General features: G+C 37.9%; 1 protein-coding gene across 7 annotated transcripts in view; it reads right to left on the bottom strand.

Annotated features, from left to right (window-relative positions):
* Window positions 1-10,861, bottom strand: part of ELAVL4 (ELAV like RNA binding protein 4) — a 151,675-nt gene extending 140,814 nt beyond the window's left edge. For 2 of the 7 annotated variants that reach the window (XM_073643502.1, XM_073643501.1), the window contains exon 1: window positions 10,004-10,464. In XM_073643502.1, the coding sequence (XP_073499603.1) occupies window positions 10,004-10,120 (117 nt within the window). In that variant the 5' untranslated portion in view covers window positions 10,121-10,464. Of the gene's footprint in view, window positions 1-3,209; window positions 3,418-4,002; window positions 4,498-10,003; window positions 10,467-10,565 lie in introns of those variants that run through there. The other 5 variants (XM_073643503.1, XM_073643507.1, XM_073643504.1 and 2 more) reach the window with 5 other exon arrangements.
* Between the last annotated feature and the right edge of the window lie 4,905 nt (window positions 10,862-15,766).

Genomic DNA, 15,766 nt, shown 5'->3' on the forward strand with positions numbered 1-15,766 from the left:
ATTCATGGAAATCTGTGGCGGCTGAGAGACACTGATCATTTCAGAACAAAGGGAATGAGAGAAATTGGATTTTAAAGTCACGAAAGAAGACAGATCCAATGACAGCAAACACAACGTAGCGAAGACTCGAAAAGAATACTTAGGCCCTTAGGCTGCTAACCAAGGTGCTGAACTGTGAACATCAAGAGAAGCCAAAATAATCTATAGGAAAAAAACAATGTAGGGATCTTATCTTCTCACTTACATGGAGGGCATCAATAGACGGTTAACGGTTTGGGATAATTTGCCAAGGTGTCCATTGCAAACTGTGAGTTTCTAACAATATATCAACCTTTGCAGCAACCAAGGAATTCAGGAGGGATTTTAACTATTCTACGTCCTGGATTTCTGCAAGTCACAGCTGTAAATCTACAGGGGTAATTATTCTTATCAGCACAAACCTCAGTATACCAAATTGTCTTATGTCTTGCAACTACCCCCTGCAAAGTATATGATTATTGCTTCAGCTTCGGTGTGTATCACCCATGCTCATACAGAAAATGCACAAAAACTACACGTAAAACTACAACCAGCACATGCAGAAAATGCACTAAAACGCCACGTAAAACTACAACCAGCACGTACATGAAATGCACTAAAATTACAACCAGCACATACATAAAATGCACTGAAAATACAGCCAGCACATACATAAAATGCACTAAAATTACAACCAGCAAATACATAAAATGCACTGAAACAACAACCAGCACATACATAAAATGCACTAAAACTACATGTAAAACTACAACCAGCACATACATAAAATGCACTAAAACTACAACCAGCACATCCCGAAAATGCACTAAAACTGGAGAAGACTTTTACTACATTGTTTTCCATCTACTCTCTAGTTCTTTAATAGTAAATCCACTGATCAGACCTCCTATGGAGTATGTGATTGAGTGTTCTTGTGCAGCACACTGAAGGACACCCCAGCAACGTTGAAACCTAAGCCACTTTCACACCCAGGTCCAATCTCAATAAATAATAACAGTTTTTTTTTCTATTCGTAGAAGTTTCCATTGCTCCATGTTTCTTTCCCTTTTCCCCTAGGAAGCTCTGGGCAATGTAATGGACAATAGTAACGTAGTAACTTAATCAAAGCAACATTGAGTTTGTTACCTTAGACCTGTAACACAAGTTATCATATATCCTCCTAAAATACACCTGAAATAGTAATATTGCAATAAACAAAATGACCGGTCTTCAAAATAATCCATATCCAAGGCCCAAAGTAAGTGCAATAATGCATCAACGCCCCAAACACATGATAACTCGAATGCACAAATCATGCACAACTAATAGTGAAAAGGTACAAAAAGGCAACATAGGATGCGATGCACCGCGCAGAGGAATACTATGTAACAATTCCCTTCCATTATCAGCTGTCTCTCCTTTGACTATAGACTTTCTTTCCATACCATTATTCATTTAGTCAAGATGGAAATTGAGGTGTTTTGTGCACTGGAGTGAAACATATTTTGATTGCAGGGTTTCTACGTCCCCTTGTACTCGTGTATGAATGTATTTCCTTACTCAACAAAGGCTTAGACAACGAAGACTCAAAATTTCATTATTTTCGTAACTTTCAAAAACACAATCTAGCATCATCCCATTGTCCCCTATAAAACCCAATGGTGTGGAGTTGCAAACATATTGGAATATGTTAATTCTTACAGTACTTTCTGACTATACGTTGCATGTCCAAGGCGTAGACCCCGAATGTCTTTTTTTTCCTATTTTTTTGGACTGCCTCTTACCTCCCATTCCTACCTAACGTTAAAGTGAGTGAAAGTCAAGGTGGTAAAATATAGGTTCCTTGAAGAAGGACGAATGCTACAAGGCTCATCAAACATTCTGTTATCTGCTTAAAACCAACTGGGGGGGGGGGGGGTTGGTGGGGGACACCGCTTCATCTCAACCCCCTGCTGGTGCTGTAAAGCGCATTTTGAAATATCTAAAATAACTATTTCGCTGTAGAACATCCATCTATAGTCGGCAATGCCCTTTAAAAGTAGATGTACGTATATGTAACCACTTAATATAGATACGTTTATAAATATGTAAATAAATATATGTGCTTGCTCCATTGTTGGTCAAGGTTTTCGCTCTTCTTGCTCAGTATGCGTAACACATAAGAAGAAACGCGGTTCTACAGAGAGACAGATGCTTAAAAATAGTGTTTAGCAATTCACCGTTCATCTGTGCGGAGATGTAATTAGCACCTATATGTACAGAATAATTAAAGCTGTGACTGCTATAAAGCAGTGCAGATAATAGCGGTAACCCCAGTCCTATTTTTTTTTTTTTCACGCCGCTTGCTATATTCCCAAATGATTGCCACCTGCTCCCCTATCTCCGCTCTTTCCCTAGTCGTTTCCTGGGCAACCTTTCTCTGGCTTCCCCTCGGAGCGATAGCTTTCGCTTAGAATGCTCCATCTAATCTTGTTTGTTTTACACCCATCAAAACAAGCAGACAAAGACAATTCCTTAAAGAATGGAACAAAAAAAAAGAGGCGTTCGGAGGAGATAAAGGATCCTCAAATTAGAAGGAAAGGGAAAGTAATGTTTTTTTTTTTTGCATTAAAGGTCCGAATGTTCCAAAGGGATTTTGGAGGAAACTGTAGGTTACATTGTTGCCCTGTGTCCCTGCAGCGTTCAATGAAATGCCATGCAGGTCACGACTGCAAAGATTCAAGTGTGGCACTTTACACCCATTGTGAGAAATGCACACAAAAGGAGCGTCAAGTAGCTACATGCTCAGTGTTTTGGGGACAGGAAAGAAAAGCCAGCTGCACTTATTAAACATACGGGCATTCTGCGGCAAATGATTTTTTTTTTTTTTGCTTTAAGGCAGAACTGCTTTTCAGCAGCGTAAAGGGAGAGAGAAAAAAAAAAATCCTGACACGGCCAAAGACTCATGTAATTCAAATGAAGATTACACAGCACCAAGTAATTCCGTGATAGACGTGCACTGACATTATAGTTGTCAAGGTCCTATCCTAGATTGGATGCAACACAGCGAGTCACGCGTTCGACATGAATTACCCATGTTAAAAAAAAAAAAGCGAAAGCCGGAAGAAATTGCAGACGTCGTTTAAAATAATCGCTAAAAAAAAAAGAAAGAAAATAAGGAAAAGAATAGCAATGGAATAGAATGCACTTACCATCTTTAAGCCATTCCACTCCATCTGTGACTATTGAGATGGAGCCTTCAAGCTTGTCACAGTGTCAAAACCAAAAAGAGCGTTATGTAAAAACTGACATTCCTCCTTACAGTACTGCTGGCAAGAGATGCTAGGAAGGACACACGCGCACACACACTCACACACATACATACACAGAGTGCGCGCTCAGCCACACGCCAGCCTCCTCCTCTTTTATGAGGTCACGGCAGGAAACTCTGAAATACAATATGCAGCATTTACCAAGCCTCTATATATTACTCTCGTGAAAGATTACCATAAGGAAAGGAGAGGACCAACCGAAATTAGCAGCATGGGCGAGAATTTTTTTTTTTTTTTTTTAAAGGGATTTTTCCTTCCAAAGAGTCTTTGTGCAGGAACACAATGGCAGAAAAGAAGCCTCACATACACAATTTCACAGGTTAAATGGATACGGGTAATCGCGATGCTATACTCACTACGTAGGGTCTTAAGATGAGCGTGCAAAACCGGAACGACCTTGAGAATATGCATTCTAATACAGCCTGTTAGCACATGACAGATCACTCGAAGAATAAAAAAAAATAGATAAAAAAATAATAACAAAAAATAACTAAATCAACCCACTGATACTATCACTCTAGAAGCCAAAAAAATAAATAAAAAAAAATACAAATAAATCAGCCCAATCACTAAAGCAGCAGCAACATCATCAAGCCCATAGAACAAGAGACGCAGACACAACATATCGACACAGCAAAACGGGACTCGAACAGAAAGAAATTGCCATACCTACCATCACCATTCTTAACTGTTAATATTTTCTCGCGCCGCGCGACCTCCGACTTTTCTCCTCGCAACAGTTAATTTTTCGAGAATGTTTTATTGTATTTTTTTTTGGGGAAAGAAAAAAAAAAAAAAAAAAAGTTTGAGTATTTTTTATGTCTTTTTTTTGCAATTTTGTTTGTTCTGTTGTTTTTTTTTACCCCCAAATCCACGAAAAAGCGAAAAATAAAAAAGCCAACAAAATATCCAGTTAAATAATAATAAAAAAAAGTAAAGCAATAGATGAATGAATAAATAGTAAACTATATCTGGTGTTTTTTGTGAGAATTGAAATAAAGGTGGGGAAAAAAAAAAAAAGCAAATGAAAAATCAAAATTAAAAAATAAGAAAAAAAAAAAAGGAAAAGAAAAAAACACAGAGAGAGAGAGAAAGAGACTGTGTCGATGCCTCTCGAAAGTAGGGTGTAGATATGAAAATTGGATAGAGCCTTGCTAGAAAATTGGCTGGCTGCTTGCATGCATTTATGGGACTATCTGTCAGATAACGGCTGCATCTGATTGGCTGAGGGAGCTGGGGAAGGCGGGGTTATGCAAGGTGCTATTGAAATTGTCTTCTAACAGCTAGGGAGCTTAACTCTTTGTCTGCTGCAGAAGGCTTTGCTGTGTGTCCTCTTGAATATGTTGCTGCCAGAGCCCTGGGGGTTAATGGCTCAGTGATGGTCACTGAAATATGCTTTGTATTTTGCCATTAATGACCAGCTGGACGCATTTGGCTCCACAGTATCAGTTCACGGGTCTTTTCCAGCATGCAAAGTGTACTAATCCAAATGTATTGATTTTAACACTACAGTGTGAGATAAATTAAAGAAAAAAAAAATCATCAGCACAATGACAGTGGGGGAGGAGGGAAAGAAGAGATTATTTCATAGAATTTTTTTTAGAAACTTGCAGAAAAAAAAAAAAAATGGATCTAGGTTAAAGAAAGTCACCTGCCCCAAAACTGAGAATTACAATTTTTTATTATTATTCCTTTATTATTTATTATTTTATTATTATTTATTCTCATTATTATTACTACTATATTGATTATTATTATTTTATTATTATTTATTATCATTAGTATTGTTATTATTGTATTATTATTTATCATCATTACTATATTGATTATTATTATTATTTTATTATTATTTATTATCATTAGTATTATTATTACTACTATTATTATTTGTTATTATTATTTTATTATTATTTATTTGTTATCATTACTATATTGATTATTATTATTAATATTATTATTTAGTATTTTATTCATATTTAATAATAACAATAATAATACATTATTATTATTATTATTATTTGGGTTTTTTATAATAATTTTCAAGTCAAAGGCCACGTTCACACATTCAGTATTTGGTCAGTATTTTACATCAGTATTTGTAAGCCAAAACCAGGAGAGGAACAATCAGAGGAAAAGTATAATAGAAACACGTCACCACTTCTGTATTTATCACCCACTCCTGGTTTTGGCTTACAAATACTGATGTAAAATACTGACCAAATACTGAACGTGTGAATGTGGCCTAAGGTGTAGCAAGCTGTTGCAGTCATGTGACCGGCTGACTTTTTAAATATGAAGGTCAGCTTTGCATGCCAAGATGTTCTGCATCAGCCACCTTAGAGTGCAATGGTGCTTACTTTAAAAACGTAATGGACGTAACAGAAGTCATTCCTCTGGCCTTCAGCAAAGGTTTTACTTATTTCTATTAAATAGTAAATTCCCGAAGTCCTGGCTGGTGCGAGTTGTCCACCATGGTTTCATTTTGGTATCAATACTTGGGCTTGTTATATGGAAGCATCTAAAGGTAATTTTTTGGGTAAAGTGGAAATAGAGAGCGCTACCAGTATTAAACAACAGCCACATCTGTGCAGAACAAGAGGGGGATTGACCCCCTAGAAGAGAGCAAAAAACACATTGGAAGGTGGATGAAATAAGCTGATGATGAATAGAGCAACGTGATTCCTTCATGGGGCCGATGCAAGGAATATGGGGCAATCGACCATAATGGGAATTACTTCGACACAGATCCATCTTTCTGCCACTTTTTTGCTCTGAGCATTGAATACACATATACTGAATACAAAACGAAAAAAAAACAACAATATTTGGGCATAATTGAAATAGTAAGAACCGGTAACATATATGTAGACACACCACCTCTAACATTCACAGAAAACCCATATACGAAGGTGACTGTCTGACTTAAACTCCATTGAGGGTGTGGGATCGAGGGGACGGACAATGCCTAGTTCATCCATGATGATGATGAGGGTAAGTGATATTAGAGGTAAGAGCTGGTCTACATAGAAATACCCTAAATACCAAGTACAAAAGCCTTATTTGTACCTCATTCATGCAGAATATGCAACAAAGTGGAATTAAGGGGGCTAAATCAAATAATAACCCCAATATAATTATACCCCATCATCCTACATCCCCTTCATCATCCATAATATCAACATTATGCTAAATGGAACTATTAGTCTTTAATAGGAATTAAACTTTGCCGCCCTAGGCAGGTGCCTAGTTTGCCTACATTGTAAACACATCCATAGAGGGGCGTGACTTAATTTAAAAAAAACATGGATTTTAAGCCATTATGGACCAGTCTAATATGCATATTTGTTACCGTTCTCATTCTATAAAGTAGACTGATGAGAGTTATCATACGATTTATGGGTGACGTTCCCCCCAAAGCTATATACCGTATCCAATAGAGTTGCATTATCATTGCATTGTTCAGGCGTGCATTATGTAAAGAGGTTTAAATGAACTGTGACCCCGAGCGCAGAGCCGCTCTTTATGAGAAAACCTCCACTTCTGAGTCCATTAGTTACTTCACGTTTACAGGAAGGATCTCGGGACAATTCTTGTATATTACTGATCTGAGGATCAATAGCAAATTGCTTAGAAGAAAGCGAGTTATTGTAACATTACACCATCGCTTCTACTTTTTTAGCTTCCTGATACATTTGTATTCTCTCCCTTGAGGCACAAATATAAGACGCGCCATAATGTGCAGGAAGCATTTTAAGGGATTTTTTGTCCTTATTGATTAATGTAAACAGAGAGAAAAGTCATTACGGTGCAGAAATGCTGAGAGCACAGAACGTTTCCACTAAATTAGTGAGTCAGATGTGATTGAAAGATACATTTAGTACATTGCGATGACTGGAGGATACACTTATGAATTATATTCCAGCACTGGATGGTGAGATACATGTATATTACTCAGCGGATGTGGACTCCGCTAATGGAGGAGATTATACTAAACGTTGTCCTATCAGGTAATTAAAAGTCACATCAGGATTGGTATTGGGACTTGAAGGCAACAAAACAGTCACAACTTTTTTCAATTCTTTGATTATTGCAATGAATTAAATTAGATTTAAACATTATATTACTCAAAAATAGAATTCATATAACTCTATAACATCTGCCAACGCAAAGCCACATGGCTGTCTATGATGACAAGGTATACAGCGCGTATACTGAGCATATGAGATCACAGACACCGACACTACTAGAAGTAACCTAGGCCACATATAGTCCGTCATCAATGGCTACACGAGCTCTATCTATCATCTTTATATATATCTATCTATTATCTCTATCTATCTATTGTCCATCTTTATAAGTATCACATTACATTTCTAATTATCTATCTATATCTATCCACCGAATTATCTATTATCTCTATCTATCTATCTATCTATCTACAGTATCTATCTATCATCTACATATATCTGTCATCTATATATATCTATTATCGCTATCTATCTGATATCTATCTTTCATCTCTATGTATTGTCTATCTATTTTTATAAGTATCACACTACATTTCTAATTATCTATCTATATCTATCTATTCACCCAATTATCTGTCTATTATCTCTCTATCTATCTATTTATCTATCATCTATCTATCCATCTATCTATCCATCTATCTGGTATCTATCTATCTATCTCTCTATCTCTCTATCTGTTCACCCAATTATCTATCATCTATCTATCTCTTGTATCAATCATCTATCTATCTCTTCTATCTCTCTATCTATCTATCTATCTATCATTTATCTATCTCTTCTATCTATCTATTATGTATCTATCTAATATTTATCTATCCACCCAATTATCTATCTATCTATCTATATCTATTTATCTATCTACAGTATCTATCTATCTACATTATCTATCTATCTATCTATCTATCTATCTATCTATCTATCTATACATCCCTCTATACATCCCTCTATCTATCTATCTATCTATATTATCTATCATCTATCTATCTATCTATTATCTATCTATTCACCTATCTATCTATTCAACCAATTATCTATCTATCTATCTATCTATGTATCTATTATCTATCTATCTATCTATCTATCAATCAGTCTATCTATCTATCTATTATCTATCTATCTATCAATCAGTCTATCTATCTATCTATCTATCTATCTATCTATCTATCTATCTATCTATCTATCCATCTGATAATCTAAGACCTGAACAGTACATCTTGCATTACAATTCCAAGAACCAATCATATTCTTCCTTCCATCATCTACACTGTTGTTCAATATAAAAACCTAAAGTCTGATTGGTTACAGCGCACATTTTGCAGCTTCCCAAAATATTGGCAAGTGATTCCACAGTCAAGGTGGCGCAGTTCACATTTGTAGGTAGACATGACAGGAAAGTAAAATACAACCCCTGAAGCATAGCCATTCTATGACGACAGTATGGCGTTCTTCGACTATTGGAAGATGGCGGTACGTGCTCCGGTGATCGGTGTTGGTAATGCACAGGTGTTAACACTCATATCACTCCTCTGGGCTATGTAGACAAGATTTGGTGATGATGATGACTTAAAACCCGATCTTACACAATGTAAATATTATATAATCGCCATAACTGGTCATGCAATGTATATGCTATAGGTACACAGTAAATCAGTCTGGGCAATATAGTACTTTCTCTGAATATATTATGATACCTTCATACGACAGATGGAATATTTTAATCATGGGCTGCACTTTGCTTCCCATCATCCCCACCCCCGAGTGACACCATTGCTTAAAGCAAGAATTAAAGTGCCTTATACTGCCTGAGGGGGCGCTATCTGTCCAGTCTAAAAGTTATCAGTTAACCCTAAATGTTTAGCGAGGCAGTGAAAAAAGGCAACACATACTAAAACTAACACGATAGGTGCCCTTGGTCGTAGCAAGAAGAAATAGTCACCGTTCATTACACATAGCAATACAACAAGAACGCCGATAGACACGCAATGCAACGAGCATATGAAATGCATTATCATAAGAATATCAAGAACAGCATTACAAAGATACTTTGTGTATATTCAGCTTGCAAGTATGTATTGAGACAATGTAACAAAATTCAAGACCCTTGATCTGACCTTATGGTATTTTTGTCTCTAAAAATTGTCAAAAAATTATATATTTTACTAATAGTCTATTAAATACAGCAGCATTAGGGGTACATTACATATTCTAATTGATCTTGAAGCTTAAGCCAAAGTTAAATGTACAACTTTCCCCCCTTGATGCATAATGAATGACATCAAATATATCTTAAAAAGATCATCGTTAAGTGGCGTCAATTGTAGCAAAGCAATTGAAACCCATCACATCAAGTATCATTTATCATAATATTTTGAGATATCCCATAACTTGCAAGCCTCTATATACAAAAAATTCTGCATTGACATTGAGAAATAGTATCGTAGGTATAAAGTTGGTAACATAGAGCAAAATATAAGGAGCTGTTAGGAATCTACACTTGCTAAGATCAGCTCTGCTGAAGAAAACACTGCAAGGCACAAACAGAAGAAAAAAAAAAATATATATATATAGAGAGACAGAGAGAGACGAGGAACTCGTGCACAGACGATTCCTCCGAAATCAAATCAAAAGGTGATTAGATTGCCTTACCCTAAATGAGCAGCCTTGTAAGTCATTAGCGGCAGCAGATGCATGTAAAAGGGACGGATTCATAGCGTATCTCTCAGCCTGTCTCCAGCAAACATCCTTTCCAAACGGTATGGACATCTTAACATCACAAGAAATCTGCAGCGTCTCTTATAGTCCAGATGGGCTACACCACAAGCCAATTCAGCATTAATAAACACCTACTCTGGGCAGCTTGCAAGTCATACTTCGTACTACCATAGGCAACAGCAGGCGACTGACGCACTCATTAACCTCTATGCTGTCAAAAGGACCAGGAACGCAATACACTGGAAGCCCCCTTGGCTGCAAAGAGGTTTCAAGATCACAGGAGGAAAGAGGGAGAAAAAAAAAAAATATCTTGATTTTTTTTCGCAAAAAAAGAAAAAAAAACACAAAACAACAAACCCTCCTTTTTTTTTTTTTTTTTAAATGTCAAAATCAGGTTAATTTTGTCTTCATTTGGGAGAAAAATTGGGAATAATTCTTCATTACAGCAGTTTAAAAAAAATGTTAAGACTCGGATAAGAAAGTGTCAAATTGTTACCTCATTATTTAATAAAGCAGCATTAAGGGTCCTGGTGATTTCAAACATCTTGCCAGAGAGAGAGAGAGGGTAAGAAAAAGGAGCCTTTGCTATGCTCCGTCTGCAAAGGGTCTGTCCGAATTGTTCTTTCCAGAGAGAGTCAATAGGAAGATTCCCTAGAGTTCGCACATCAGAGCTTCTATTCGGCTTGCTGGATTTTCCCCCTGATCAAGCACACGGAGTACAGATGGATAAAGCAGCATGGACTGCTCTCTTGCAAGGTTACACTGCTACAAACATGGCTGGTGTTAAAAGTATTCTTTCAAAGTAACAATTCAAAGCATATCCACTAGGTGGTTTGCGAGCAAACATGCAAATAACCTTGGGTAGAAAAAGGGACCTGGAGCTTGGTTGGATGTGCGAAAACAGGTATATTAACAGTATGCACCCATGCCTGCTGTCCCGCCAATCACCCCTTGTATAATAAATGACTCGTCACTGCCCACTGCAATCCCCCCCTTTCCTTCGCTGAAGAAGAAACTGCTTGCAGTCTCGGTAGATTCTGGAGGTTAATTCCATTGATTGAGCAAATGCATGCCTTCGAAATGGTTGCATTGCAACTGCGATCCGCCGAGCTTCGCAATTAAACGAGACGGCACAAAATAGGACATAAAATGATAGAAATGCAATTTGAATAGATTGGTCTTTGGCCCTGCTTCATAACATAACGTGCTGGATACATTACTGCTCAAAATAAAAAAGAAATGAAAATCCGTCCCCGTATATATAGTGTCAGTATTGTGGATGTGCTTGGAATGAAGGCGGCAATGCTAGTTACAGCCATATTCAGGAGGCCGGAGCAAGATACTGAGCTGGTATTGTGAAAAGTATAAGGGTGCTTTCACATTGCGTTCCGTGGCTCCGTCGGGGGCGAACCACCACCACAACACAGGTTTCTGACGTATGGACTATAATGGTGACGGCAGAGCGATCGTGCGCTCTACCGTGCATCATTTTTGGCCATGTGCATCTGCTGGAAACGGACACCCAGATGCAGTCTACTACGTCTGAATGTCCGCCTCCAGTAGGCGTATACGCCCCAAAATGATAAACGGCGGAGCCCACATTCACTCTGCCAGCACTATTATAGTCTATGGCTCCATCAGCATATACGTCCTAAGCCTGTGTTGCGTGGGGGTTAGGACCTAAGCCCCGACGGAGCCATGGAACCCCGTATGTTCAGACATATGCCATTGACCGTGTAACTAAAGGCAACGTGAAAGCAACCTAAGAGAGCAAGGATTTTACTCTTTATTTTTTATGGGATTTTACATTAAAAATAAATTGTGTTAAAACTGATAAAAATTGGAAATATGTAGGTGAATCAAAAAAAAAACCCCTTTACTGACTCTGTTCCATTCACTTTGAAAGGAAAACTTAGTTTTAACATTCAACTTCTATGATGTGTACAATCACGTTTATAGTCGTACCACTCATCAAGAGCATACATATCATAGCGAACATATGGCTTGATTGGTTACATCCTCATTGCCTGTGCAGCAGTCTCCTCCCCAGAGGAGTCACAATGTTAGCGACAGGGTGGTGCTGAATGTTAATGATCACGGTTGTATCTTCAAACATTTCATAAACCTATAGTACAAGCGAATATAACAAACTTTGTAATCTATCTTATCAAAGAAATATGCTTCTTTCTCCACTTATGAGCCACTTCTCCTCCCTTACTTTCTCCTCCTGTACTTATCCTTTACTCTGAAAGAAACAGCTAAAATCTGCCTTGCTCCAAACAAGGTGAGTTGGCAGCAGACTAAGGGATCAGGGAGGAGCAGAGAGAAAAACAAAGTCAAATGGTGCTGCAACTTTGTAGTAAATGTTTTCTCACCTCATTGCTGAATTCACATCTACAATGCTCAGTGCTGCTCCAAAATGTCTCCAATACTGCTGCTGCCTCTATCTAGGTGCAACATATAGACAGGAGAACAAGCATTTCTCTGTATGTGTGTGCAATTTATAGAAGACTTCATAGAAGTTAATCTGCACCTTCTAGCTCAAAGACAACTAAAAAGTAGAGACAGAGCATGCAGAGTGGACAACTGGTTAAAAACTATAGGATATAAGACAAATACGTGTTGCTCCTCATGTAAACACATGACAGCTTATTCTGAAAAGACACTCTAAATGACTTGGAAAGTGTTTTTTACTGTATCATGTAATAAAAATGTAACTTTTTTTCTGCAGCTTGCACTTATTACAATACTTTGCAAGCTGCTTGATTGCGTACAATGTTAATTGTGACATCAGGCTGCCTTTTCGGCAGTCTCTAGTCCAACTCTCTATTTTCTAAATTTAAATCTGATTTGTCTTCAGTCAATTTTATTTAATTTTAGTAGATTTCAGCTTAGATTCACATTTAGGAAAAGAGGTAGAAGGGCAAAGTGAATGGAATGGAGCAGCTTGCAATGTATTGTAAAACTGTACATGCAAGCTGTAGAAACAAAATGGCTCAAAAGTTTTATTCAAAACCATTTACAGAAATTATTTATGTCACATGAAATATTCAATGCAGAAAAAATATGTAAAGGCAAGGCATCTATAGTCTTGTTTAAAATTCTGCAACATCAATAGGCCTCCTCACCCACTGGGTCATTGTGTATCTGAATTAATGTTTATGTCAATGTAGACAAGATGGGAGGGGAGCCGTAAAAAGACAATGTAATAATATGAAAACTGATGCCTATGATACTGTCGAAATGATACAGCTTGGGCAACAGTTATTCAAGCTCTTCTATAAGGGTTTTACTAAAAGACTTGATTGGCAATATATCGATCTGGTAAAGCAGGGGATGCAAATGGTGCACGCGATTAACATACAATGTATGCATAATTTTGTATTATGGGATTACGGCTCATTATATACTGAATCTTATATTATAAAAAATGTGATTTTCCCTTAGTATTACTTCGTTGAGCACAGTATACGTGTTTCATAGTGAGGAAAGGAACACAAGCCTCTGCCAGATAATTTTAGCTTTGGCTTATTGGCATGTTAAAATTCAATATGCACGGTGGCTCAGTGGTTAACACTGTAGATTTGCAGCACTGGGTTCAAATCCCACCAAGGACAACATCTGCAAGGAGTTTGTATGTTCTCCCCGTGTTTGTGTGGGTTTCCTCTGGGTTCTCCGGTTTCCTCCCACACTCCAAAGACATACTGATGGGGAATGTAGATTGTGAGCCCCAATGGGGACAGCAATGATAATGTATGTGAAGCGCTGCGGAATATGTTGGCGCTACATAAAAATAAAGATTATTATTATTATGCCTGATCCTTCCTTCTAACAGCATAAGCACCTGGGAGAGTTGAAAGACAAAACTACACATTAGATCAGAGGTGATCAACCTTCTCATTTAAAGAATTTTCTGTATTTTCATGACTATGAAAATTGTACATTCACACTGAAGGCATCAAAACTATGAATTAACACATGTGGAATTATATACTTAACAAAAAAGTGTGAAACAACTGAAAATATGTATTATATTCTAGGTTCTTCAAAGTAGCCACCTTTTGCTTTGATGACTGCTTTGCACACTCTTGGCATTCTCTTGATGAGCTTCAAGAGGTAGTCACCGGAAATGGTCTTCCAACAATCTTGAAGGAGTTCCCAGAGATGCTTAGCACTTGTTGGCCCTTTTGCCTTCACTCTGCGGTCCAGCTCACCCCAAACCATCTCGATTGGGTTCAGGCCTGGTGACTGTGGAGGCCAGGTCATCTGGCGTAGCACCCCATCACTCTCCTTCTTGGTCAAATAGCCCTTACACAGCCTGGAGGTGTGTTTGGGGTCATTGTCCTGTTGAAAAATAAATGATGGACCAACTAAACGCAAACCGGATGGAATAGCATGCCGCTGCAAGATGCTGTGGTAGCCATGCTGGTTCAGTATGCCTTCAATTTTGAATAAATCCCCAACAGTGTCACCAGCAAAGCACCCCCACACCATCAAACCTCCTCCTCCATGCTTCACGGTGGGAACCAGGCATGTAGAGTCCATTCGTTCACCTTTTCTGCGTCACACAAAGACACGGTGGTTGGAACCAAAGATCTCAAATTTGGACTCATCAGACCAAAGCACAGATTTCCACTGGTCTAATGTCCATTCCTTGTGTTCTTTAGCCCAAACAAGTCTCTTCTGCTTGTTGCCTGTCCTTAGGAGTGGTTTCCTAGCAGCTATTTTACCATGAAGGCCTGCTGCACAAAGTCTCCTCTTAACAGTTGTTGTAGAGATGTGTCTGCTGCTAGAATTCTGTGTGGCATTGACCTGGTCTCTAATCTGAGCTGCTGTTAACCTGCGATTTCTGAGTCTGGTGACTCGGATAAACTTATCCTCAGAAGCAGAGGTGACTCTTGGTGTTCTCTTCCTGGGGCGGACCTCATGTGAGCCAGTTTCTTTGTAGCGCTTGATGGTTTTTGCAACTGCATTTGGGGACACTTTCAAAGTTTGCCCAATTTTTCACACTGACTGACCTTCATTTCTTAAAGTAATGATGGCCACTCGTTTTTCTTTACTTAGCTGCTTTTTTCTTGCCATAATACAAATTCTAACAGTCTATTCACTAGGACTATCAGCTGTGTATCCACCTGACTTCTGCACAACACAACTGATGGTCCCAACTCCATTTATAAGGCAAGAAATCCCACTTATTAAACCTGACAGGGCACACCTGTGAAGTGAAAACCATTTCCGGTGACTACCTCTTGAAGCTCATCAAGAGAATGTCAAGAATGTGCAAAGCAGTCATCAAAGCAAAAGGTGGCTACTTTGAAGAACCTAGAATATAAGACATCTTTTCAGTTGTTTCACACTTTTTTGTTAAGTATATAATTCCACATGTGTTAATTCATAGTTTTGATGCCTTCAGTGTGAATGTACAATTTTCAAAGTCATGAAAATACAGAAAAATCTTTAAATGAGAAGGTGTGTCCAAACTTTTGGTCTGTACTGTATATGCACCATTATTATTATTATTTATTTATATAGCGCCATTGATTCCATAGTGCTGTACATGAGAAGGGGTTACATACAAAATAAAGATATCACTTACAGTAAAAAATAAACAATGATAGACTGGTACAGAGGGAAGAGGACCCTGCCTTTGAGGGCAACATTCTACAGGATGATGGTGAAGGAGACAATAGGTTGGGG

The sequence above is a fragment of the Phyllobates terribilis genome, unplaced genomic scaffold (genome assembly GCF_046119375.1).
Source record: "Phyllobates terribilis strain yellow unplaced genomic scaffold, ASM4611937v1 Scaffold_8__6_contigs__length_399053987, whole genome shotgun sequence".
Lineage (NCBI taxonomy): Eukaryota > Metazoa > Chordata > Amphibia > Anura > Dendrobatidae > Phyllobates > Phyllobates terribilis.